Raw genomic sequence first — 27,287 nt, 5'->3', positions numbered from 1 at the left:
TTTCAGATTTTTGAGATACCTCCATACTGTTTTCCATAGTGGCTGCACCAATCTGCAATCCCACCAATAGTGTATAAGGGTTCCCTTTTCTCCACATCTATCCTCGCCAGCACTTGTTGTTTGTTGATTTATTGATGATAGCCATTTTGACTGGGGTGAGGTGGTATCTCATTGTGGTTTTTATTTCCATTTCTCTGATGGTTAGTGAGGTTGAGCATTTTTTCATATGTATGTTTGCCATCTGTATGTCCTTTTTAGAAAAATGTCTCTTCATGTCCTCTGCCCATTTTTTAATTGGGTTGTTTGTTTTTTGGGAGTTGAGTTGAATGAGTTTTTTATAAATTTGTGATATTAACCCCTTATTGGATATGTCATTGGCAAATATCTTTTCCCATTCAGTAGGATCCCTTTTTGTTTTATTGATGGTTTCCTTTGCTGTGAAAAAACTTTTTAGTTTGATGTAATCCCACATGTTTATTTTCTCTCTTCCCTTGTGTGAGGGGATAGCATGGTTTGTGATCCTTTTAATGTATTGTTGAATTCAGTCTGCTAATATTTTGTTGAAGATTTTTACATCCGTGTTTATCAGGGATATGGCCTGTAATTTTATTTTCTTGTGGTGCCCTATCTGGTTTTGATCTCAGGGTAATGCTGGCCTCCTAAGATGAGTTTGGAAATGTTTTATCCTAGTCTACTTTTTGGAAGAATATGAGGATTGGTATAAAATTTTCATTGAATGGTGTAATTTACCAGTGATGCTGTCTGCTTCTGGACTTTTGTTTGTTGGGAGGTTTTTGATTAATGATGCAGTCTCCTTACTAGTAATCCATCTGTTCAGATTTTCTGTTTCTTCTTGGTTCAATCTTGGAAGGTTGTATATTTCTAGGAATTTATCCATTGCAACTATATTGTCTAATTTGTTGACATGTAGTTGTTTGTATGGAGGATATTGGTTTTTAATTTTATTTATTTATAACAGGGTTCCTTGTATCAAGAGTTTAGTATTAGGGCTAAGGAAACCTGATAAACTGAATTTAGAAGTTGAAGTGTTCCTCTTACTCTTTTTTAATTAAAAAAAAGTTCATGTAAGATTGGTATCATGGAAGAAGCATATACCATGCTCATGGATAGGAAGAATTAACATTGTTAAAATGTCCATACTATCTAAAGCAATCTGTATATTCAGTACAATCTGTATCAAAATGCCAATGCCATTTTTCACAGAACTAGAACAAATAATCTTAAAATTTATATAAAACCAGAAAACACCTCAAATAGCCACAGTGATCTTAAGAAAGATCAAAGTTAGAGGTATCACACTACTTGATATCAAACCAGAGGGTGCCAAAAAAAATGTATACACATTTTAAGAAAGGAAAAACTTATTAAAATTGTAATACTCAATATATACCAATCACAAAAGATGAATAAAAGTCTCATTTGACTTCTGCAATGACAAGAGGTGCTCAAAGTAGTTACTCTCAGTGTCCAGACACTTCTGATTATGGTGAACCACTGCTTTAGCAATGTTGACCAAAGTGTCCACTTGTTTATATACTTTTTGGCGCCCCCGGTATACCACAAGGCTATAATAATCAAAACAGTGTGGTAGTGGCATAAAAACAGACACATAAATCGATGGAACAGAATAGAGACCCCAGAAATAAACCCATGCCTATATAGTCATTTAATCTACAACAAAGGAAACAACAATATACAGTGGGGTAAAGACAATCTATTAAATAAATGGAGCTGGGAAAACTGGACAGGTATATGCAAAAAATGAAACTTGACCACCTTCTTACACCATATACAAGAATAAATTCAAAATGGATTAAAGACTTAAATATAAGACCTAAAAACATATAACTCCTAGTAGAAGACATAGTAAGCTCTCTGACATTGTAATGTTTTTTCTGATATATCTCCTTGGGCAAGGAAAACAAAAGAAAAAATAAACAAACTGGACAACATCAAACCAAAAAGTTTTTGTACAGCAAAGGAAACCACCAACAAAACGAAAAGACAGCCTACTGAATGGGAGAAGATATTCACCAATGATATACCTGATAAGGGGTTAATATCCAAAATTTATAAAGAACTCATACAACTCAACACCAGAAAAACAACAATCCAATTTTAAAAAATGGGTAGAGGACCTGAATAGACATTTCTCCAAAAATGACATACACATGACCAACAGATATATGAAAAGATGCACAATTTTAATAATAATCAGAGAAATGCAAGTTAAAACCACAATGAGAAATCACCTCACACCTGTCAGAATGGCTATCATCGATAAATCGACAAACAACAAGTGTTGGTGAGGATGTGGAGAAAAGGGAATCTTTGTGCGCTGTTGGTGGGATTGCGAATTAGTGCAGCCACTATGGAAAACAGTTTGGAGATTTCTCAAAAAATTAAAAATATAACTGTCTTATGACCCAGCAATTCCACTTCTGGGTAATTTATCCAAAGCAATCCAAAACAGTAATTCAAAAAGATATGTGCACCCCTTGTTCACTGCAGCGCTATTCACCATAACCAAAATATAGGTAGAAGCAACCTAAGTGTCCATCAATAAATGATTGGATAAAGATGTCGTACATATATACTATGGAATATTACTCGGCCATAAAAAAAATGAAATCTTATCATTTGCGACACCATGGATGGACTTAGAGGTATTATGCTACGTGAAATAAGTCAGACTGAGAAAGACCAAATACCACATGATCTCTTACACGTGGAATCTAAAGAACAAAATAAACGGACAAACAAAACAGAAACAGACTGATATATACATAGAACAACCTGATGGTTGCCATAGGGGAGGGGGATTGAGGGACTGAGTGAGAAAAGTGAAGGGATTAAGAAATACATATTGGTTGTTACAAAATAGTCATGAAGATGTAAAGTACAGCATAGGGAATATATTCAGTAATATTGCGACAATTATGTATAGTGCCAGGTGGGAACTAGACTAATTGGAGAGATCAGTGCATAAATTATATAAATGTCTAACCACTATGCTGTACACTTGAAACTAATACAAAGTAATATTAAATATCAACTGTAACTGAAATAAATAAATAATTTTTAAAAACATTGGTATCAGTTGCTCTTTAAATATGTTAAAAATGATTTTCCAGTGAAGATAGATGGTTCTGGAATTTTCATTGTAAGCTGTCTTTTAATTATGAAATCAGTGTCTTTACTGCTTAAAGGCCATTTGGGTTTTCTATTTCTTCTTGTGCCAGTTTTGATAATTTGAATTTTTAAAGGCATTTCTCTATTTAACCTATGTTAATTAATTTATTGGCACAATGTTGTTCATAATGTCCTCTTATTTATCTTTTTATTGACTCTAGGATCTATAGTGGTGTCTCCTGTTTTGGTAATTGTAAATTCTATTATTATTCTGCATCAGTCAGAATGTTCATCAATTTTATTCATCTCTTTGAAGAGCCAATTTCTGATTGCAATGATTTTCTCTAGTTTTATTGATATTTAAATGTTATAGTTCATTGACTTTCACTCTCATCTTTATTGTTTTCTTTATCCTATATTTCATTATTTTTGTTAATTTATTTTATTAATTTTGTTCTTCTTATGGTGGAGACTTAGATCATTGATTTTATAGTTGTTTCTTTTGCAAAGGAGTGTTTAAAGTTGTAATTATCTCTCTAAGAAATGTGTTACCTGCGTCTCACAAATTTTGATATGTTGTATTTTTATTATTCAGATCAAAACACAGTTTAATATCTCTTGTGATTTCTTTGACCTAGGCATATTTTGATACATGTTGCTTAATTTCCAAAATTATGCTATTTCTAGAATTTTGTTATATTTTAAAAATTTTGTTGTGCCTTGATCAGAGAATTTACACAGTAGGATGTCATTTATTTTATAAGCCTTCTCAAAAATATTTTTTTCAGAAGTGTTGTGATAAAATATGTGGAGGCCCTGCTTATATTTCTCATGAAGTTTATTGGAGTAAGAAGTGCAGAGGAGCTAGAATGGAGCCCTGCATGACATCAACATTTAATATGAGAGTCAAGAAGGGTGATTTAATGGGGAATATAAGAAGAGGTGATACAAGCAGGAAGTGAACAAGAATAAAAAGTTGTCATGAAATCCAGAAACCAAAAGAGATGAGTTGTCATCTAATACTACTCAAATACTCAAAACAGCCTAGTAAGAGGAAGGCTAAAAAAGCGTTCATGAGTAGAATCGGCACAATGGAATGGATCACTAATGTCTGTGAAAAATAATTAAATAGAATTTCGTGGACTGGAGTCAGATATCAAAGCTGTGAGAAATAAATGGCGGGGGTGGGGGGTGAGAAAGTGGAGAAGGTATTAATTTAGATTACTTTCACCAGTAGCTGGATTTTAAAGGGGACAGAGAAAAAAAGTGACTAGAGGGGGGATAAGTTTAAAGAATTGTTTTTATTAGAAGAAAAGTCTTGGTTATTTTGTAGGTATATACCAAAAGGGAAGGCACAATAGAGAAGGCAAGATTGAAGACATAGGAAAATGAAGGGGTCAGTGATGGAGTGAAGTACTCACTGGACAGATGGGATGGGATCCAGAGCACACCTGTACACATTTACTTTCCTTGAATGGGGGATCATCTTGTGATGTCAAAACACAGAAAATAAGGATTGGTGTGTGTTCGGATGCTACTAAAACACAAAGATGATTGGATTGCATTAAAAAATAAATTTCAGTCCTGTACTTTATATAAAAAGAGATGCATCTCCAATAAGATAACACAAGAAGATAACCTAAAGGGTGGGAAAACATATTTGTCAAACATGAGCCAAAACAGAATAAAAATAGCAGTAGTAGAGTTCAATTCACGAAGATTCCACGATTGATTTGCAACATTTTATTCTCAACACTGCCACCAGATGGATCCTTTTAAAACCTAAGCTATATCAGGCCACTTCTCTGCTCAAAACCTTCCATCAGCTCCCCACTACTCTCATAAAAGTCAGTCTTTGCGTGATCCTCAAAGACCTACCCTGTTGCTTTAGGGAACCCATCTCCCACTGCTCAGCCTGGCTCTTACTGACTCCAGCTGTTCCCGGAAGCCAACAGGCCTACAAAGTCCTTTTTCACATGCTGTTGTTGCAGCCTGACACAGTTGCCCCCAGACAGCTGCCAGATAGCCCCACCCTACTCAAATATCACTCTCTCAGTTAAGTTTTCCCTGACCTATCAGTGTTAAATTGAACCCCACTGCAAGATAGAATGCTCTAGCCCTCTTCTCGTTTCATTTGTTCTACTGTTTATCACCATCCGGCATGTCTCATGTTTACTATTATGTTTTATCTCTATTCTTTCACTGGGACATAATAAATTCCACAGGTGAGAATTTTTCTCCAGTTTGTTCACTGCTGTATCTCCAGTACTTAGAACAATGCCTAGTACAGAATAGGCCCTCACAAATGTTTGTTGAAATCAGAAACATATACAAAGTGAGACAGTTCATATTGCAAACAAACAAACATTTACCTTTGGTTTGAAGACATTTCTACAGTGAGTTTTTAAATGTTGTTAATAAGCATTGATATTTATTGAGTGCTTTCTATAGGCCAACTACAGTTACATATATTGTCACATTTAATCCTAATATAGAGCCTATGGAATCATTATTATTTTCCGTATTTTATGAATGAATAAACTGAAGCACAGAGAGATGATGTAATCTGTCCTACGTAGCATTAGCAGGAAGGTAGGAGAACAAGGATTTAGGCTCCGACAATCCACCTATAGGACCTGCTCCCTTCATCATTCAGCTGCCTTTGACATGTCGTGACCTATACAGAATCACGATAATACAGATTTTAGACGTTTACAGAAACAGCAGCAATGAGAGGTACACCATTAGACAGCAGTTGTGAAAACAACTAGAAAATATGTAGAGACTTTGAGTAATGTAATATAATTGATATGACTGAATAAGTGTGTATATATGTACCCTTATACATATAAGTGTAGATAGATAGATAGGTAGGTAGATAGATAGATGGGTGGATGGATGGATGGATGGATACTCTGGTATATATACCTATATACCAGGGGTGTCAAAAAATATATGCAAGTGGACACTTTGGTCAACGTTGCTCAAGCAGTAGTTCGCCATCTTCAGATGTGTCTGGACACTGATGGTAACCACTTTGAGCACCTCTTGTAATTGCAGAAGTCAAATGTGACTTGTATTCATCTTTTGTTGCCAGTACATATTGAATATTACAATTTGAGTACAGTTTTCCTTTCTTAAAATGTGTATACATTTTTTGGCACCCTCTGTATATATCTGTAGGAACAAAATATAATTTTCTTACTGACTTTGCAAGAAGTTGGTAGCCCCCAAAAGATTTTATATGTATGATTAATAAAATAATGACAATTATTAGTTATTAGCAATAATTAGTAACTGCCATGTTATTAGTACCTCATAAGCACTTACGGTATGTCAGGAACTGTGCTGAACAATTTAGATGGATTATCTCATTAATTATCAAACAACTTGATGAGGTAGGAACTATTAGAATCCTCAGTCTATTGATGATGGCATTGAGTCTTGTCTTCATTCAATATTGGTGATGAAGGTCTGATGCTATTCTATTTCCTATTCATTTGAAGGGGACCTGCTTTTTTTCTTTCTGGAAGCTTTTCACATCTTCTCTTTATCTTTGGTGTATTGAAAACTTATAGCAGTTTTGTGTCTTAGTGGTTTATTTTCCCATCCATTTTGTTAAAATGCAGTGATTTTTTTCCGCTCTGGGTATTTTCTTCTGTTATTTTTGCAACATTTATTCCCCTCCATGTTCTGTTCTCTGTTTTTGGAACTCATATTAGTTGTATTTTTGTCTCATGTTTTTCATCTCTTTACTTTTTGTATATTCCTTCTTTCAAATTCCTTTTTTTTTTTTGTATGACACTCTTACTATTAATTTTCAAAAGCTCTTTTTGTTCTGATATCTGAACACTAATTAAAGATTATTTTAAGGTTTATTTTTCTATTTCTGGAATTACTCTTCCAAAATCAATTTTTCTATATATTTATCTTGGCCCTTTTCTTTAATGTTGTAGGTTTCGTTTTACTTTTTAATAGTTTAGTGGTCCTTCATTAACTTTCTATAGGGGAGAAAGACACAAACAAGGCATTAGAAAGGATGATTGGGATTTCTTAGTGTGTATTCATGTGTGCATATATGGAAGTGTTTTTGAGTAGACAATTGAGGAACCCGTCATTAGAATATAGACAATCTATCTATAGAATAAGGAGTGCTTTGAAGATCAGCAATGCCCTCTATTTCAGATTTGTGTGAAAGTGGTTATTCTGCATGTGTAGAGTAAATTTTCTTAATAAAGATTTTTAAATAGTCTCCTATTTTTAATTCCACATCTCCTGCTGTGCCATAGTATCTGCCATTTCTAATCTAGAGCTTCTCATGGTTTTAGCTGAGATTAGCTCCCTTCTTGGTGGAAGCCCTTTCAACCTTCAGTTTATAGCTTCCTCCATTCTCTTTCACTCAGCATCCTTTTTCATACATTTATCAACTTCTAAAAATTTGTTAGGATCTCCCTTTCTTGAGATTCCTTTTTTTGTTGTGGGGCTTATGTCTTTGTAACTTTATTTACTATTATTTAGATGTGATCTCATTATGTTATCTCAAACATGAAACATTGGTGAGAGAGCAGGGTTGGGGGAAATTATTAAATCATTAGATTTTAAAATGAAGAACTGATGTTATCAGGTTTTGGTTACAAGTTAGCACAACCCTTTTGAGAGGCAATTTTGCAAAATATACAAAGAACCCTAACTACTGCATACTAGTTATAGCAGAAGAGCCTTAAATGTGTTGTAAAATTTTACCCAATAATGCATTTTCTTCCAAATGCATTCTAAAAAAAATAAATGATCTTAAACATAAAATTAGTTTGATGAACAGTTTTTCACTTCAACATTCTACATTAATCTGAAAGAATATAAGCAGTTTAATGTTTAGGCAAATGATACAATTCTCTGCAGAATATTTTGTAGTGTTAAATTGTTGTAGAAACATTTAGAATCACATGAAAATATTGGTGCTATAATATTAAATAAACAGAATGCAAAGTACGGTGGAATCTTGGTTATTTTAAGTTTGCATTGAGAAATTAAACCAAAATGCTCATAGTGAGTCCATTTGATTGGGGGTGCTTTATTCTTTAACAGGAAGCATTGCAGATCGTATTTTACTGATATATTCCATATTATATTTTCATTCATAAATCCACTTCATGTATTTTATAAACTTAAAAAGGAAATAAACCATGAAACAGCTACAATAACAGAAGACTGGAAGAAACACTCTCTCTCTCTCCACCACCCCCCAAAGAGAACTTTCTCATCTTCATGTACTCTGCCAACTATTTTCTACTATTGCATCTGCTGTTGTCAACAAAAAATACCACCCTGATAATTTTGTCCCCAGTTTCTGCTGGAGTGAGTACTTTCACTGAACAGAGAAAGTAAGAAAAATGAGTGAAATTCTTCAGGTAATGTAGCATCTATAATGAAGTTGAATACCTTCTGTTTTCTTTTGCATGTTTTTCAAAATGGTAGTGTAACAAGTTTTAAACAAAGTGCCGTATTAAATAAAAGTTGGTTTTAAAATTTATGCATAAAATATAGAATGAAAATTTAAACACAGGTTACCTTTTGTATTTTAAAAATATCCATGCTTATATTTAGTCTTTATGTTACAATACTAAATACCTCAAATGGAGTCTTACAAGCAAGACATTATGTTAATGTAAGAATTCTGTACCTCTTTGTCATGAATCACCTTACTAATATCATCAAGAGATCAAAAGTATATCTAAGACACATTTCTTCTGCTCTGTGTTTCTGGTTCCATAAATATTTCATGTGAAGACAAGTGTAAAGTATTTCTTCCATCTGAATAACATTTTTCTGCCAAACTCATGGTTTTATCCATGGAATTCATATTTATTCTCATTTTCTCCCTCATTATGTGTGTGTGTGTGTGTGTGTGTGTAGTAGTAGTAGTAGAGAATGGTGTGTACAGTAGATTATGTTGTAACTTTTATTTTTCTGGGTAAAAAATTTCTGTAAGTTTTATAAAATGATCTGCATTTCTTAAGAATTCATTGAGTGGCAAAGATGAAATTTAAAATGCTACTAGGATTAAAGATCAGAATAAAATTTTCAAATGTTCTTCATAAATAGTTCTGAAGTATGATATGGACTTTCAAAAGCCATGTTACATCACAATAATCTTTCATTTGTGTTTGTATCTGGTTGCTTAACATTTGTAAATTGCTAAGCTAAGTTATTACACAGACCTGCTGTAGTTTAGATTAGTTTGGAACACATCCCAGGGTACTTAATCAGGGTATAATCCTGCATGGTGCCATCTCTAATAGGGTGTGTGTGTGTGTGTGTGTGTGTGTGTGTGTGTATGTTAAATAAATAGCATTTTTTGGGGGTAGAAATAATGGTCTTATCCTCTGCTTAAAGAAAACTAGTTAAGAAAGGCTCTTTATCCCACTTTTGGATTCTCTATCTATTTCCAGGCAAGCATAATAATACTTAATACTAAATTAAAAAACATACATAACTGTGTTGCTTCTTAGCAACTATTTGGCTCATTTTTATACATGTCTGTGATGTTTGATATAAACGCTTTAGAAAGGTATGACAGAAGATAGTCTATTCTATTTACAACTCAAAAAAGCAATTATTTCTAAATTTTGTGGCAAGAATAGTTTATATAACTAATAATAATTGAGATTGGGAAGTAGTATTTTAATAAAAATATTTTGACTTTTTTATAGTGAATTTTGCTTTCAAGTTGGAGGATAGATTGACTACACTTAACTATAAATCTAAAAAGATTGTGATGTACAAGAAAATAAGACATAGGAAAAGATTTGGAATGAAACAATGTTTTTCCTAAGTGTTAAAAATAGACAAAATTGCAAATATCTTTTACCATTCAGTTGGTTGCCTCTTTGTTTTGTTGATAGTTTCTTTTACTATGCAGAAGCTTTTTAGTTCGAAATAGTCCCATTAATTTATTTTTGCTTTTACTTTACTTACCTTTGAGGTCAAATTCATAAAACCGTCTCTAAACCCAAGGTCCATAAGTTTTAGTACCTATGCTTTCTTTTATGCAATTTATTGTTTCAGGTCTTATGTTTAGGTCTTTGTTCCATTTTGAGTTAATTTTGGTACATGATGACAGATAGCACTCTAGTTTCATTCTTTTCCACATGGCTTTCCAATTCTCCCAGCACCATTTATTGAAAAGGCTTTCTTTTCTCCATTGTATGTTTTTTGCTCCTTTGTTGAAAATTATCGGCTCATATATTTGTGGGTTTATTTCTGGGTTTTCAATTCTGTTCCATTCCTCTCTGTGTCTGTTTTTCTGCCAATACCATGCTGTTTTGATTACTGTTACTTTGTAGTATAGATTGAAGTCAGGGAGTGTAATATTTCCCACCTTGTTCTTTTTTCTTAGGATTGTTTTGGATAGTCAGGGTCTTTTGTGATTCCATACAATTCTGACGATTTTTTGTTCTTTTTCTTGAGAAGATTGCCGTGCCGTTGGGACTTTGATGGGGATTACATTAAATCTATATATTGCTTTAGGTAACATGACCATTAAACTATGTTGATTCTTCCAATCCATGAACACGGAATATCTTTCCATTTCTTTGTGCCTTCTTCAATTTCTTTTAAGAATGTCTTATAGCAGTGTGTAGGTCTTTTGCATCCTTTGTTAAGTTTATTCCTAGGTAGTTTATTCTTTTCATTGCACTTGGAAAATGAATTGCTTTTTTAAATTTCTTTTTCTGCTGTTTCATTGTTAGTGTATAGAAATGCAGTGGATTTAATGAAACATCAGAGATGTAAATGAATAAATAATAGTTTAGGAATATTAATTACAGTAGCTGCTTCTATTTACCCACTAACTGTAACCTTTTTGAATAAATTTGACATGATATTAAATGAATTGTTAAATTTAACTGTAATAATAATAACTATATTTTTTGTTTGCTTTTATTGATCCTGTAGCAATTCTGCACATACTCAAAATTTGGAACTTTCCCAAATCTGGCAATTACTTTTCACTGGACCATTTTTGTAACACTTAAAAATGTGAAGTAAAAAAGTTAAGCATTTTCTAGAAAATATAAATATATGCAATAAATTCGTCTCATTTACCCTTCTTTTTATCAGTCTTATGCTCCTTTCTCCCTCTTCCTGCTTAAGTCCATTTTGGAATTTTGTATTGATTGTAAATTTTATTGTGTTTTTCTGTATGGTTTTCAAGGACATTCATATTTATCCTAAGGATGCTTTAATATTTTTGTAGAAAAAGACTTACATTAGATGATGAATAATATTTTGCTTATAATTAGTGTGATAAATACAAATTTAAAGTCTACTTATTTTGTGTAAAATAGTCAACATTTTCTACCAATCTCCGTGAACTACAACAGGTCCTCAAATAATGCTATTTCTTCAACTTGGTTTTCTTATAACATTGATGAGATGCCATAGGAACTTAACTTGTTTTTTATCAATGAGCCTGTGGTAAATTTGGTTTTGTTATATGATGTTTCACTTAAAGCTGCAGGACCTCTCAATGGTGTTAAGTGAGGACTACTGTACATGGCATGGTTTCAGACCTGTTCATCACTGTCAGCTAAAAAGGCCATCAACGAGGAAGCACATCACCTGTTCCCATCCAGGGTCTGGGCAAAGGAGAATCAGTATCACTGTGCATGGAAGCCCTGCCCCTGGGGCATTGTCCCCTATAATGTAGTCCTTGATATGTCCTTGTACAATCAATGTGGACTTTTGAGGGACCTTTTTTATGACACAAAGAGATTATGATACATTGTGGGTAATGTAGTCTTATTTGGAAATTGAAGATACATTCCACAAATCCTTTATTTTGACATAGGCTTATGAAATGCTTTGCCCAGCATGATTAACATTTTAGTCAATGGGAATTCTGTGATATCAATTTAATATATTGTGTAGATGTTATACCTAGCTACTATTGTGAACCTTGTTCATCTTACGATATGAGGAAATGTAGAGGAATTAATTAAGCTTCAACAATTGTAAATAACTTTTGTAAATGTCTCTAAATCTTAGTTTTCCTCATATTATTAATTCATTTCAGTTTCCTTGCTTGGAAAGCAGCAGTTCATAACAGTTTTTCTGCAATATTTTCTACATTAAAATATATGTTGCTTTTTTTTCCCTTTTGTATTCTCACGTTGGCTTTTATTTTTATCCAATTTTATGGCTCCAGCTATAATTTTCCTATCATCTGAATGTTTTTAGTACTACATTTTCTTCTTTTTTTTGCCAAATAAACAAAACTTCTTTTACTTGTATTGTTTCTCACTTAATGTGTTAGGATTTATTCATCATTATGTGATACTTTTGAGTAATTGTTGACTGTGTTAGTATTCGTGAAAACGAGGGCCTGGAAATTGTTAATCAGTTTTACTTGGAGTGTTGTTTCTGAAGTACAAAGTGATACAAAGTACATTCAGAGGAAATCAACTGAGGCAGGGAGCTGAATTCATGCCACAGAGAAGCAGAGGTACTGATGATGTTTGACGAGAAGGCTCATGGGGCTGCAGGCACCTATCTTAGCTATCTGCTAGGCATCACTTTTATTATTAATTTCTATTATCATTGTTGTCCTCATTATTGCATTCATTTTAAATGTCACCAAGAGGAGAGCAGATATATAGATTTGTTTTAAGTGGTCATACATCTTATGATTTATCAGTGGATATGTTTCTAAATGACTGTTCCAAAATAGCTCTCCTAGTAGAAACTATATCAGAGTTGTCACATATGAGTAAACTCAGCCCCAGACTTATTGATTTAGTAAATATGCATGTGGAAACTTATATTTAATAGCACAAAATAAACCTAAGTTAGTTTATTACTAATAAACTAGAGGAAATATACAGCTTGAGTTTTTCTTTTGTGCCTACCTTTTATTGTTTGTTCCATGGGGATATATTTGAATATTCACTTTAGTAATGGATGATTTTTGGAAAAAAAAGTTATCTCCTAAGTTATTTGAGACCTGAAACTTATGTACACATATATTAACTCTGTATATAGCTCTTTAAAACATTTTTTCAATCAACTACCCTACTTAGAACATTATACTAACACATATTTTAAATGAAACCTCAGAGTGAGTCATACAAAATGTAGTAGATGTGTGGTAGAAGGAAACTCAGAATCATAGGATTAGAATGCCAAGAAAATCTCTATCCTGGTTACCCAGAGGCACTGTGATTTCAGATGGGTTCCGGTCCAGGCATTCATATACTTGATTGTTCTTGTGCAAGGATCATTTTCACAACAAATTTACAAGGATAAATAGGAAGATGGCAGCCATCTTTTTTTCCGTAAAAGATATGTCAATGTGATGAAAATAAATTATTTCCAAATGGCATAGAAAATTTATATTGTTCTCTCTTCTTCAAATAGGTTATGTGGGTATGCAATTTATGTCGAAAGCAACAAGAAATCTTAACCAAATCTGGGGCCTGGTTCTTTGGAAGTGGCCCTCAGCAGCCAAGTCAGGATGGAACCCTGAGTGATACAGCTACAGGTGCTGGTTCTGAGGTACCCAGAGAAAAGAAAGCACGGCTCCAAGAGCGATCACGGTCTCAGACACCCCTGAGCACAGCAGCTGCCTCCGCCCGAGACATGGCTCCTCCCAGTGCACAACCAGACAGGAGCAAAGGGGCTGAGCCCTCACAGCAAGCCATGGGGCCAGAACAGAAGCAGGCTGCATCCAGGTCTAGAAGTGAACCTCCAAGAGAGAGGTAATAGTTCATAAACCCCGTAGGCAAATGGCAAGGTCTTCCCTTGACAGCAAATCCATTTTCAATAATTTAACTGCTATTGAGAGAAATGTGGTGGAACTGGTGCTTCTCAGGCTGCACATGGAAGGCAACAACAGCCTGAGGTACTTTATCTCTAGAATGTACCATGCCTTCGGAGACCTTTGTTGAGAAGCTTTCTTTCATACCATGCACAGATGTAAATAAGTCACCCAGTTGAGCTACTAACTTCCAATCTTGAATACAGAAAAGCTCTTATTTATTCACTTACAGAATTAATCCTTTAATTGAAAGTGTACTCTGAGAGGTATGGATAGGCAAATCTGACCCATTGGAGAGTATGTGGGTATATCTCTTCATGAGGTTGGTAGTTTGGGGGACATGACCATTGTTAAGAGTAGGCTGGGCTGCTTTTGTGTAACCCTTAACTAGCCCACTGGATGGGAGAGTCACCTCTAAGGAATGCTTTTGCTCCCCCTTTCAAACAATGCCCATAAATTAGATGAAGGACTTCAAAGTTAACAGGTCTGTATCTCAGTCCTGACTCTGCTTCACTAGGCAGTAACCCACCTTACAGGGCTATGGCAGGGATTCAGTGAGAACATTTGTTCAGAGCTGGCACATGGTTGGCATTCGATGAATGTAGCTATTATTCAAGCCAGTAGTTATTGTGTATTTACTCTAAGCAAACACTGTGCCAGGGACCAGAGAGTATGAAGATAATTAAGACATGATCCTTTTCCTCACAGATACTAGGGAAGATACCACACAACATCCTAGGGAAGCCAAACACCTGTGCAGTTAATTATATCATGAGGCTGATTTGATCAAAACTGGAAAACAGATATCGTACTTTGGGAGCTACAGGAAAGAAGAGGCACCTTCTGAATTAAACTCTGTAGGATATCCAGGAGTTGTAAGATATCCGGGAGTTGTAGGGTAGGTAAACAGAGTAGGAGAGGACAATACAAGAAGAGAGAATCAGTGTACCTAAATTATGTGGTGAGAAGACAGAAAGGACACCAGACATACCTCAGTGAAGGCAGAATTCATAGCTTTCAGTGATAATTCTGTTATGGGTTCAGAAGGAACAAAAATATTGAATGTGTAGTTTGAGATTGGTCAGAAAATGATTTATTTAAATAAGATAGAGAATTTAATGTTGTAAAGTTTCTAAAGAGAAACTATGAATCTTGTTTTTCACATGAAACTAAAAATAACTCAAGAATAAGGGCTGAGAAAAAACAATCTGTTTTGACCTTTTAGATGAAATTTGAAGAAAATTGACAGGAGCAAATGCTCTTAGTGATTATATAAATACTAAAGAAAACAGTACGGACATTGGGGGGATAGGAGAAGGAAAAGAGAGAGCTAGATGGTAACTTCAGGAAGGGAAGCCTGAAAAATGGCAGGCAGACTGAAAGAATGGCAGTTTTAGATGATTGAATTCTTGATCATATTTTGTACACTTATCAGGAGCTAGTGGAAATGGAACAATTAAAGGTAGAGATGAGAAAAGGCATAATCAATAAAGCAAAGATTCAGAGAGACTAAAGAACTTCCATTTGCATAATCCTATATCCTTTCATAAAGTATTTTCACAGATGATGTGTCTCCTTTATTCCTTATATGAACTCTGCAAGGTAAGCATTATTTATCAGCATTTCAAGAAAATGGACTCAATATAAACTTCTAACCATTTCAATTATGCCTTAATGAGCTACTAAATGTTTGCAGTACAACCATCCTGCATTTGTGAAAACTATGCTTAATAATGATTAATATGTGTTCATATTAGACCCCTGACAATGTCACCCTTGCAATCCACCTTGATTTGAAAATCCCTTTCACTTCAAAAGACCAATGCCTCAAGCAGAATTTGCCATGCTTCTATTTTGCTGTCCTATGCCATTTGAAACCCTTTACCCTTTCTTTTCACCATCAACAGCCTCTCCTCAGATTGACCCACAACATACCTTAGTAATTACTACTTCGGTAACCCACAATAGAAATTTTCTCATCGTCGATTTTTTCTTGATTTTTGTTCATGATTTTTGTTTTGGACTTCCAGTCAAACAATGTTCCCTCTGGAAAGCCCACTCTGTGGACCTCAAGATTCCAAAAAGAGTGTCAGGTTGTCTCTATATTATGTTCATAGTAGATCATACAGTGTCAAAATGCTTAGACAAGGCACCTACTTTTTGTAACTTCTGGTATAGTTGGTAGAACTTTCCAAAATCAGGTCCACACCAGTGTACAGTGAAGGGCTGAAAGGAGCTATTGAATGACAGACACATCTACAAGATTCAAAGATTGCCAAACCTTTTTCTTTTCTTTTATCTTTGTCAGTGACTTCAATAGCACAGAGAGAAAAGTAGAAGACAAAACTGTTTTCCTCTTTTGGACTGTTCTGAAATGAAGGAGAGGGAGGATGGAGGAAGGAAAAAATAATAATTTCACAATTTTCAATATTTCTATTATATTTGCCCATGGGAAGTAGGATGAATGCTAAAATCCATCCCCCCCCCCTTTTCCCTAACCAAGTCCCTAAAAAGTGTTTGGGTGCACATGATCTCGTTAAAATTACTTTTGTTCTACTATTGAAGAAGTGCTATTAGGTTTGATTTATGAAATGGGCATACTTGTATTCACATTTCTTTAAAAGTTTCAATTGTAATAAAAAATTGGCAATATGTATTGTCCAAATATATATCAAGTGTATATTTAGTTTTGAATCGATGTGTGTATTATCTTTTGCTCCTATATTATTATGTCCTATATCAGTTTCATCTAAAACATTTTAGTTTAATTCACAAGCAGTAGTTAGCATGAAACTTTTTATTTATTGATGCTTTTTTGAATTAATTTATTGATGCCTTGTATTGATCTAGTTAATTTATAAAGACTTTTAAGTGTGCAAACTAGTTCTAAAGTCCCTGAACATATTGTAATGTGAAGGAGCCTTATTTAGAAAGCTAATCAGATATATAGGTTAATGTGGTTCCTTATCGTGAATTATAACTAATTATTGGAAAGGACTTAAATCTGGAATAGGAAGGTCTGGTCTTCACTTGAATCTTTACACGCTGCTCTCCCTCTTGACATTCCTTTGTATATCATAGAAAGAAGACTCCGGGGCCATCTGAGCAGAATGGCAAGGGAGCCCTGAAGAGCGAGCGGAAACGCGTGCCCAAGTCCTCGGTGCCACCCGGGGAGGGAGTCCTGGAAGAACGGGAGCGGAAAGAAAGGCGGGAAAGCCGAAGGCTGGAGAAAGGGCGGTCACAGGACTACCCCGACGTGCGGGAAAAACGCGCGGATGGCAAAGCGGTGGATGACGAGAAGCAAAGGAAAGAGGAGGAGTACCAGACCAGGTACCGCAGCGACCCGAACCTGGCGCGGTACCCGGTGAAGCCGCCGCCGGAGGAGCAGCAGATGCGCATGCACGCCCGGGTGTCCCGCGCGAGGCACGAGCGGCGGCACAGCGACGTGGCGCTCCCGCGCACCGAGGGGGGAGCCGCGCCGCCGGAGAGCAAGGCTGGCAAACGCGCGCCCGCCGCCAGCAGGGCCTCGCCGCCCGACTCGCCGCGGGCTTACTCGGCGGACAGGACTGCGGAGGCCCGGGCGCCGGGTGCCAAGCCGCTCACGAACCACAGCCCGCCGGCGCCCCGGCATGGGCCGATCCCCGCAGAAGCCCCGGAGCCCAAAGCCCAGGAGCCCCTCAGGAAGCAGAGCCGCCTGGACCCCAGCTCGGCTGTTCTCATCCGGAAGGCCAAGCGCGAGAAGGTGGAGACCATGCTGCGGAACGACTCGCTGAGCTCCGATCAGTCGGAGTCCGTACGGCCGTCTCCGCCCAAGCCGCACCGGTCCAAGAGGGGCGGCAAGAAGCGGCAGATGTCGGTGAGCAGCTCGGAGGAGGAGGGCGTGTCCACGCCGGAGTACACCAGCTGTGAAGACGTGGAGCTGGAGAGCGAGAGCGTCAGCGAGAAAGGTGAGGCGGAGGGGTCGGCCGCGCGCCTGGATGCTTGCGGGGCTCGCAGGTGCTCCCGCGCCAAGCTCCGAGGTGCGCGTGTGCGAGGCTGGCAGGTGCGCGTGTGCAGGGCTCGCAGGTGCCTGTATTGGAGCTTGGACGTGCGTGCGTGCTGAGCTGGAGGTGTACGTGTGCCGGGTTTAGAACTGCGGCTTGTAATGTACAATACGATGACTATAGTTACCACTGCCATATGGATGTGTTACAAAGTTGCTAAGAGAGTTGATCCTAAAAGTTCGCATCACAAGGAAAAAACTTTTTGTGTGTGTTTTTTTCCCCTTTTTTTTAGTTGGATGAGATGGATGTTAATTAATCTTACTGTGGTAGTCATTTCTCAATATAGTTATGTCAAGCCATTATACAGTTTTATCTTAAACTCCTACAGAGCGGTGTAGCAATTTTATCTCAATAAAAATGGATAAAAAAATATAAAAAGAAAAAGAAAAGCGCTGCCCTGAAAGCTCACACCCTAGCAGTGAATAGAAGGTTTTAGTTTTTTGTTGTTGTTTGTTTTTGGTATGATTTTAAAATAACCACAAGCTCCAGATTTGGGTTACAAGAGTTCTTAATGATTTTGGTTCCTATCATTCTGGGAAATTCAGTAATGTCTTCTGTTTTTAAGTTATTATTTTGGGGTAGATTTATTTGGGAAAAAAATAGCTTCTTCGCTAGAAACCAAAAATATGCCTGACAAGGGGAAATGTATACTTTTTAAAAAAACTTCAGTGGTGTGATATCCAGTCACAGAGGTAGCATTTTTGAAGTTTGAAATAAATCTCACAATTTGTAAAGAAATTGCTTCCCAAAGATTATATCATGAACATGTTAATATTGTGTTTTGAATAGTAATTTTGGGGGGAAAAGTTCATTTTACCCATAACATTCTAAAAGATTTTGGAGCGTTGCATGATAGGCTGCTTTTTTTTCTGTCTAAACCTTCTCTCTACAATATCATGGCTGCATCTAGTATTTAATTTTAAATTAATTAAAAGTAAATAAACTAGAAGTTCAGTTCCCCAGTTACACTATCCACATTGCAAGTGCTCAAGAGCAGTCTTCACAGAAAGTTCCTTTAGATAACACTGGCTTAGCAAATACTTCAATTTAACATTACAATTATGTGTTTGTTTTGAAGATTCACTCAGATTTAAACTGGCCACAGTCTTAAATCAGTGGTAGGGGTCATCAGCCTCGTTGTAGTGTGGGGGTCCTTCTATGTTTTTAAATTTATATTCTGGGATGACTTTTTCATAGTTTTTGGCTTGCTTTATACTTGTTAAATTATATGCTAAACTTAATAAATTTGATAAAAAATCACTTTGCTTCCTCATCTTCTCTGTCTCCAAACTGTGTGCAGGTATAGCCGGTGTATTCTCTCTCTCCTTTTCCCTCTCTCTCCCTGTCTGCCTCTTGCTGTTTCTCTCTCTCTCTCTCTCTGTCTCTTTTTCTCTCTCTCTCCCCATGTATATATTATGTATGTATGTATATATGTGTATATATGCACATACATACATGGAGGTTAAGTGGCTTGTGCAGAGTCACAGGGTACTGGAGATTATCATGGCTGGTTAATGAGATAGGCAGTGGTGGGGTTTGGAAATAAAAGCATTAATAGATATTATAGATAGTGCAATTTCCAATTCAATATGAAACAGGAAATGTCTGTGCTACACTGATGTGCTATCCTTCTGATAACTTATGTTTGACTTGTAAGTCAGTATGCCTCTATTTATGCATATTGTCTATGGGCTTTTTAAAAAGTTAAACGGTCAGTAGACTCTTGCTGCCTTTTGTGCCTTAAGATTGTCTTGTAAACACTTATTTCTCCCCTTTGAAGTAATAAAGAGGTGTTAAGTAATGGATGTGCTCAATTGGTGTGTGGATAACTCTTGACAGTATATATACCGTGTTTCCCCGAAAATAAGACCTAGCCCGACCATCAGCTCTAATGCGTCTTTTGGAGCAAAAATTAATATAAGACCCAGTATTATATTATATTATATTATGCCCAATCTTATATAAGACCTGGTCTTATATTGTATTAAAATAAGATGGAGTCTTATGTTAATTTTTGCTCCAAAAGACACATGAGAGCTGATGGTCCGGCTAGGTCTTATTTTGGGGGAAACACAGTATACATATGTGTGTGTGTGTATACACACACATATATATGCACACATTATATTATATATTATTATATATGTAATAATATAATTTTTCCCATTTCTTAAATTAAGGGCTCTATACCGGCTTTTACTGCATATTTGTTATAAATCACAATGAGCATGGACTCAGACAGAATTGAATTTCAGAATTATTTACAATAAGAACAGATTGTGAAAGAAAACATGACTAGTGGCATAGGTAATTGGAGCTGGTATAAAGTGAAGAACTTCTTGCCTCTGCGCACTCTCTCCCCTCCTTGGTAATTATCATTCTGAGAATTTTGGTGACCACTCAGGATGTACACACCTCTGAAGCTGGGGTTAAATCTCTTCATCTGGGAACACAGGGGCATCACATGTGCCATTACCTGGTATAGACACCCTGTTTTCTCTTATAATTAATCTCCTGATGTCTTGAATTTACTCCAAAGTAGTTGTCCTATTCTAATATTTTAACTAATTCCAACTCAACATTTACAAAATGAAACTTTAAAGAACATACATTATATCATTCAGTGATATCTATTAATGACTTTATTACCATCATTGCCTAATAAGGGTTGTCTTGGGACCCAGCAATGATAATCTCTAGCATTGTTGACCCTGCACAAGTTATCTCCATAAGTCTCAGTTTTCTTTTTGGCGCAATGGAGATAGAACTTTCTACTTCATAAGGTTGTGAGTGGTTTGAAGGAGATGATGCATATACAATAGGATGCTGTAGCATTCTTCCTCTGTTGATTTTGCCTGTGGTTCCTATGCCATAGATATCTAATATCACAATGAGTATGAGATAATTGCTTATATATACAGAGAAAAGATTTAAAAATTTTTATATTTTATAGGCTCCAATGGGGTGAGAAGGGGAAGAATGCTTTGGGAAGGGATTTCCTAGGAGAGAGTGGATGCCACGTTGTTTCAGGGGAAGAGTATCCGTATGGAATAAAATTTACAGTGCAATGGGAGACAAATTAAAATTGCATCTTACTTTATCCCATGCATTTGCTTATTCCATTTATCAATTGCACATATAAATAAACATTTAACACAATGCCTGGCTCTCTTAGTCTGTTCAGGCTGCCAACAAAATTCTCTTATGAAGAAGAGAATTTTATTTCTCACCATCGGTGGGCTGAGAAGTCCAAGATCTGGGTGCCAGGACTGCACGTTCTGTTGAAGACCCTCTTCCTGGTTCATGCCTCGCATCATCTCGCTGTTGTCTTATATGGTAAAGGGGCTAGGGAGCTCTGGGGTCTCTTTTGTAAGAACCTAATCTCATTTATGAAGGTTCCACCCTCAAAACATAAGTAGCTCTCAAAGGCCCCACTTCCTAATACCATCGTCTTTGGGGGTTAGGATTTCAAATTATGAATTTGTGGTGGGGGGGCATAAACATTCAGATTGTAGCACTGGCATAGGGTAGCTACTTAATATATGTGCACTGTTCTTGTAACTGATATTCTTATTCTTATCCTGAGTTGGTTTGTATATTTATTAGCAAATACATATTTAGCACTTTCAGTGGATAAACTGAGGTTTGAAGAAAAGATAAACATGCTCCCTGCTGTAATGAAGCTTAAATTCTGTTGAGGCATTTGCAATAAAGAGTAATTACACAATGAAATACAATTTAATAAATGCCTCAAAGGAGCATGTGTTCAAAATACATTGATGTAATTTTGCTATGTGTCTAACCATTCAGTAAAAAAAAAAAGATAACCTGATCAAACGGCAATGAAAGACAACCCAGCATTTGTATTCAATATAATATTTTGCACATGTATAGTGTAATTCCACTCACACACACAACACCCACACAGGGCTTAGCAGTGAGCTCTATCTAGTGGGCTTATCTACAAACTGAGGTCAGTGACCACATGTTTTCAACATGAATGCTGTTCATACTGCTTTTGCCAATTGGGAAAAAGTGAGCATCTCTTGATTCTTGCTTATAAATATTAACTAATATAGATCTTTCTATACAGAAGAAAAAGAGTGAACTAAACCCTGCTTATAAAATAGCAGTTGAATTTTAAGTTAAATGTATAATATAATTCACTGAAAGTCTAGTGAAGATTTGTGCCTCCAAAGAATTAAGAGGCCTAAGAACAAAGAGACAAGATGGTACCAACAGGGAGGAGGGAAAGGAACAGTGTTAGTTCTGAGAAGAAACATAGAAGCATTGCTGCTTGATCAGGAAAGTGAGCCACTTATAATTACAAGGAACTTAAAGTATAAATCCTCAGACAAAACAAGCTGGAAGAAGAGTCTGGCACTGGATAACAGGGTATCCTTCATTTTTAATCCTCTCCTTCTTGCTGACTTTGTGTAAACTGAGAAAATACAACAAAAATCCTGTCTTTGAACTTGTAAGGCACTCCATGACTGGTTTCAGAGGTCAACATGTATCACAAGGGCTAAGTGGTTGGTTCGTAACTGTTACTGCTAGGTAGTGTATAGCAGTCTTTTTAGGAGCATGCGGTATCTGGATTGTTCATAAGAAATGATACCTGCAAGGATATCAAACAATGAGTGGTTGAAAAGTGATACTGAGGACCCTTAATAACAGGTGTGAATTCTCCCCCTAAAGACAAAGACAGGGGACCAGGGTGTAGGCTGTGGGCAATGTGAACCATTGACTATTAAGTTTGGGTACCTGACAACTTGGGAAATCAAGAACAAGAGTGGGGAACCCTTGCAACAACCAGGTTGCAAGGGTAACTTGTTCATGGAATGCTTTATATTATTTTTTAGTCATTAAACAAAGTATTGGGAGTATCCATTTTGGGCTTCAACAGTGCAATGCTAACTATTCACATTGGACTTTTAATTCTGACCAGAAGTTGTTGATTTACTTCTGGTTCTTGAGAGCAAAGGATACATTTTAGATTCTTTTGATAGTCCTAATGCTTTCCCCTGTAACCTTAAGAGGGTTTGAGATTTTAAAATGTGGCCATCATTCATTCATTCAAGTAATAATCCATATATGATGTTACATAAATATTGCATGGTATACATGATGTTAATCAAAATATCTATAAGAACCTCCTACATTCCAGGCATATTGTGCTAGGGTCTAGAGGTACAATATTAAGTAAATAAATAAACACGAATACATAGATAGATATATAGATAGAGACAGAGATAGCCATGGTTCCTGTCCTCATGACATGTCTTTTTTATTGGCTATCCAGAGGACTCTTTTTGGGGACTTTAAAGACAAACAGGATGGCTCAAGATAAAACCAGATTATATTGTAAGAATTTGGTTATAGTCTTTTCAAAAAATTGTAACCTTAAAGCAATTATAACTGAAAAGGACTTGGTCTTCAAATGGCTTCCCAAACCTGAGTATTTGTGATTTATTTTTTTTTTAACCCCATGAGGCATCATAAAAGTAAAGAGAAAAGAAAGTGAACTATGAGTAATGAGATGCTTTTAGCAGATGGACGGAGGAAAGTAGCCTGCTTTTGGATGTAAGAACTTGCCAAGTAAACAAAAGGGTGTGGTAGTGGCGTTCACCTGCCATAAGCGCCTTACAGCGACTTCAGTCTCAGACTTCAAATTCTGTGGAGCCGGAAGTGAGAAGGAGAGCTTCAGATTGGCAGATTCGTTCAATGTTTATTGACAGAACAACTGCAACACACTCTCCTTCACTCTTTTAACCATTCCCTCCTTCGTTTTACCCCCTTATACACAGCAAAAGCAGCCCAACATTTAATTCCCAGGTAGAAATCAAGAGGAAATACCGTGAACTGCCTGAGCAAAACTCAAGGATAGGAGTGGGTGCTCCCCATGATGGGACCCCCCTTCCCAGCTTACCAATGAGCGTCACACGTCACTCATAGTAAAGTGAAGGCTGCCGTCACACAAGTTCCATTCGTTCACAGTGACAATGTCAGTGTCCACAAGAGCAGCCTCGCTAAAAAGACCAACATGAAAACTCTCACCACCTACACACACAGATCCACCCAGTACTCAACATTTAAAATGAATGAACCTTGAAGGCCACAAAATATGAAGAATGTCAGCAGAATGAACTGAAAAAGATCTAGATAAACAAGTAGACACATTGACCCTGGAAGTGACAGATAATTCAAGAGCAGAAGTATGCTTAAAAAACAAATGGAACAAAATGCTAAGTCTTGGTCAAGTTTGGTACATCCTGAAATGCCTAACCCCAACCCCAGGGCACCTCCGCCACCCAAACACACAGCTACTCTATGTAAAATACCTTTTGAATTGTTAAAGTTATTATCCAAGCTTAAAGGGAAAGCTCTGGGTACCAAAACCCATAGCACCAAAGAGCTTGGACACAATACAAGACTATACAACTGGACTCAAGATCACAAACTTGCCCGTAGGTATGAATTAATTCTTCTAGCCAGGAAGTAAAATAACCTTATCTTAAACATTAAAATAAAAGCTAATGTAAAACCTATAAACTCCTTTGGGTACAGAAAGAGGCAACTTGAAACTGACCCATAAGGCAGTCTGTACAGCTCTGGGGATGCCCAGAGCATGAGTCTAGAGATCAAAATTGTGAAAAATAGAAAAATTTCCGCATCATTAAAGATGCCAAGAAAAAAAAGGAAAAAATCTATAAGCTTTTGGAGGTTAAAAAAATAAACCAGTGTGTATATGTACCACAACTTCTTTATCCATTCATCTATCGAAGGACATTTTGGTTGTTTCCATGTCTTGGCCACCGTAAACAAAGCTGCAATGAACATTGGAGCACACGTGTCTTTATCTCTAAATGTTTTCAGATTTTTTGGGTAGGGTCTTTTGTGGTTCCAAACAAATCTGATGATTTTTTGTTCTATTTCTTTAAAATATGCCATTGGGATTTTGATGGGGATTGCATTGAATCTGTATATTGCTTTGGGTAATATGGCCATTTTAACTATGTTGATTCTTCCAATCCATGAGCATGGAATGTCTTTCCATTTCTTTGTGTCTTCTTCAATTTCTTTCAAAAATGTCTTATAGTTTTCAGCATATAGGTCTTTCACATCCTTGGTTAAGTTTATTCCTAGGTATTTTATTCTTTTTGCTGCAATTGCAAAAGGAATTGTTTTTTGTATTTCTTTTTCTGAGATTTCATTGTTAGTATATAGGAAGGCAATGGACTTTTGTGCGTTGATTTTGTAGCCGGCAACTTTACTGTATTCGTTGATTGTTTCTAGTAGCTTTTTGGTGGAGTCTTTAGGGTTTTCTATATATAGCATCATGTCATCTGCAAAGAGTGATAATTTAACTTCTTCATTCCCAATTTGGATGCCTTTTATTTCTTTCTCTTGCCTGATTGCTCTGGCAAGGACTTCCAACACTATGTTGAAAAGCAGAGGTGATAGGGGACATCCCTGTCGTGTTCCTGAACGTAGAGCAAAGGGCTTCAGCTTTTTTCCATTAATTATGAGATTAGCAGAGGGCTTGTCATATATGGCCTTTATTATGTTAAGGTATTTTCCTTCTATACCCATTTTATTAAGTGTTTTAATCATAAATGGATGTTGTATCTTGTCAAATGCTTTTTCTGCATCAATTGATATAATCATATGATTTTTGTCCTTTATTTTGTTTATGTGATATACACAATGGAATACTATTCGGCAGTGAGAAAAGATGATATAGGAACATTTGTGACAACATGGATGGATCTTGAGAGAGTAATGCTGAGCGAAACAAGTCAGACAGAAAAAGCAGAGAACCATGTGATTTCACTGATATGTGGTATATAAACCAAAAACAACAAAAGAACAAGACAAACAAATGAGAAACAGAAACTCATAGACACGGACAATAGTTTAGTGGTTGCCAGAGGGTAAGGGGGGTGGGGGGGGAGGTGAGGGTAAGGGGGATCGAATATATGGTGATGGAAGAACTGACTCTGGGTGATGAACATACAATGGGATTTATAGATGATGTAATACAGAATTGTACACCTGAAATCTATGTAATTTGACTAACCATTGTCACCCCAATAAATTTAATTTAAAAAAAAATAAATAAATAAAAAATAAACCAGGTCATATACAAAACAGTTACACTTCTCATGGGCAATGGATTCTAGACACCCCTGATCGATGCGTTCAAAGTTTGGAGCAAAACTATTTTGAAATTACAGTTCTATGCATGTGTAAACCATCTATCAACTCCAAATTCTCAGAAAACCTACTTTGTAATCTCCTTTTGAGAAAATAATTTAAAGACATACTCAAGGAAAATTATCATGCCCTCAAGAAAACTGAATAATAATAAAGTAGAATAAATGAGAAACAAGAAATAGTAGAGTTAACCCAGGAGTTCAATGCAAAGAAATCCCTGACTGACATTGTGTGCAGAAAGCAATCTGTCCAAATTAAAACTGGAGGTCATTTCAAAGAGGCTCCAAAAAAGAATGTCTTTATATTAAAAAGAATGCCGTGGATCCCAAGAAGCATAGAATGACTGAGTTGCATTATATTATTGACCTGGTAGAGAAAGCCTGTCTCTTTTTTTCACCAAGAAAAACGAACAACTAAACATTGGGGGGGGGGGGGAACTATTAAAGAAAATTGTGGTTCAAATATGAGGCAAAAAATAAAAATGTGATCCTATTTTATTATTTGAGAACAGGTCAGTTAACTGCTAACCCAGGTACATTTTCTTCTGAGTGAACAGGCACCCTGACAGGTCATCTCTAGAAAAGAAGATTTAACTTCTTCACATTATTAGTTTTTACTTGGTTCTGGAGTATTTACATGTAATAAAATTGTACATGCCTGTACTGGTTTTCAGATTTTAGAAAAAAAAACCAAAAACAAATAACCCATCCATACCGAATAATTGTTTGTTTACACAATTGAATATAAATATTTTGTCCATGGAAAAATAAATGTAAACTGACTGATACGGGAGATGAAAGGATTGGGAGATGTGGAGTTAAGTAAGCACATTAATATTTTCATCTAAAATGTTCAGGTATTCAAATTTTAGGACGATAAATAGAGCATTAAGTGTATTTAAATATAGACATGTAAAAGGAGAAACTGTTTGCTTTTGAAAGCACAAGGATATAAATAAAGTGCGCTAAAGTTTGTTCTTTAATTGGTTTTAACCATAGATAATATTTTAAAATTAGAAACCAATTGATTACAGTCCAAATAAAGCAGTCAACGTACAGAGG

The 27,287-nt window shown here is 36.0% G+C and overlaps 1 protein-coding gene across 42 annotated transcripts in view; it reads left to right on the top strand.

Moving 5' to 3' along the window:
• Window positions 1-27,287, top strand: part of RIMS1 (regulating synaptic membrane exocytosis 1) — a 448,418-nt gene that overhangs the window by 237,979 nt on the left and 183,152 nt on the right. For all 42 annotated transcript variants that reach the window (XM_088795626.1, XM_088795625.1, XM_088795622.1 and 39 more), the window contains 2 exons: window positions 13,567-13,907; window positions 17,048-17,913. In XM_088795626.1, coding sequence (XP_088651752.1) covers window positions 13,567-13,907; window positions 17,048-17,913 — 1,207 coding nt within the window. The remainder of the gene's footprint in view (window positions 1-13,566; window positions 13,908-17,047; window positions 17,914-27,287) is intronic.

This window comes from Rhinolophus sinicus, chromosome 2, assembly GCF_057876585.1.
Source record: "Rhinolophus sinicus isolate RSI-liver-muscle chromosome 2, RSI-T2T, whole genome shotgun sequence".
NCBI lineage: Eukaryota > Metazoa > Chordata > Mammalia > Chiroptera > Rhinolophidae > Rhinolophus > Rhinolophus sinicus.
This window is presented reverse-complemented; position numbering and strand designations above follow the sequence as displayed.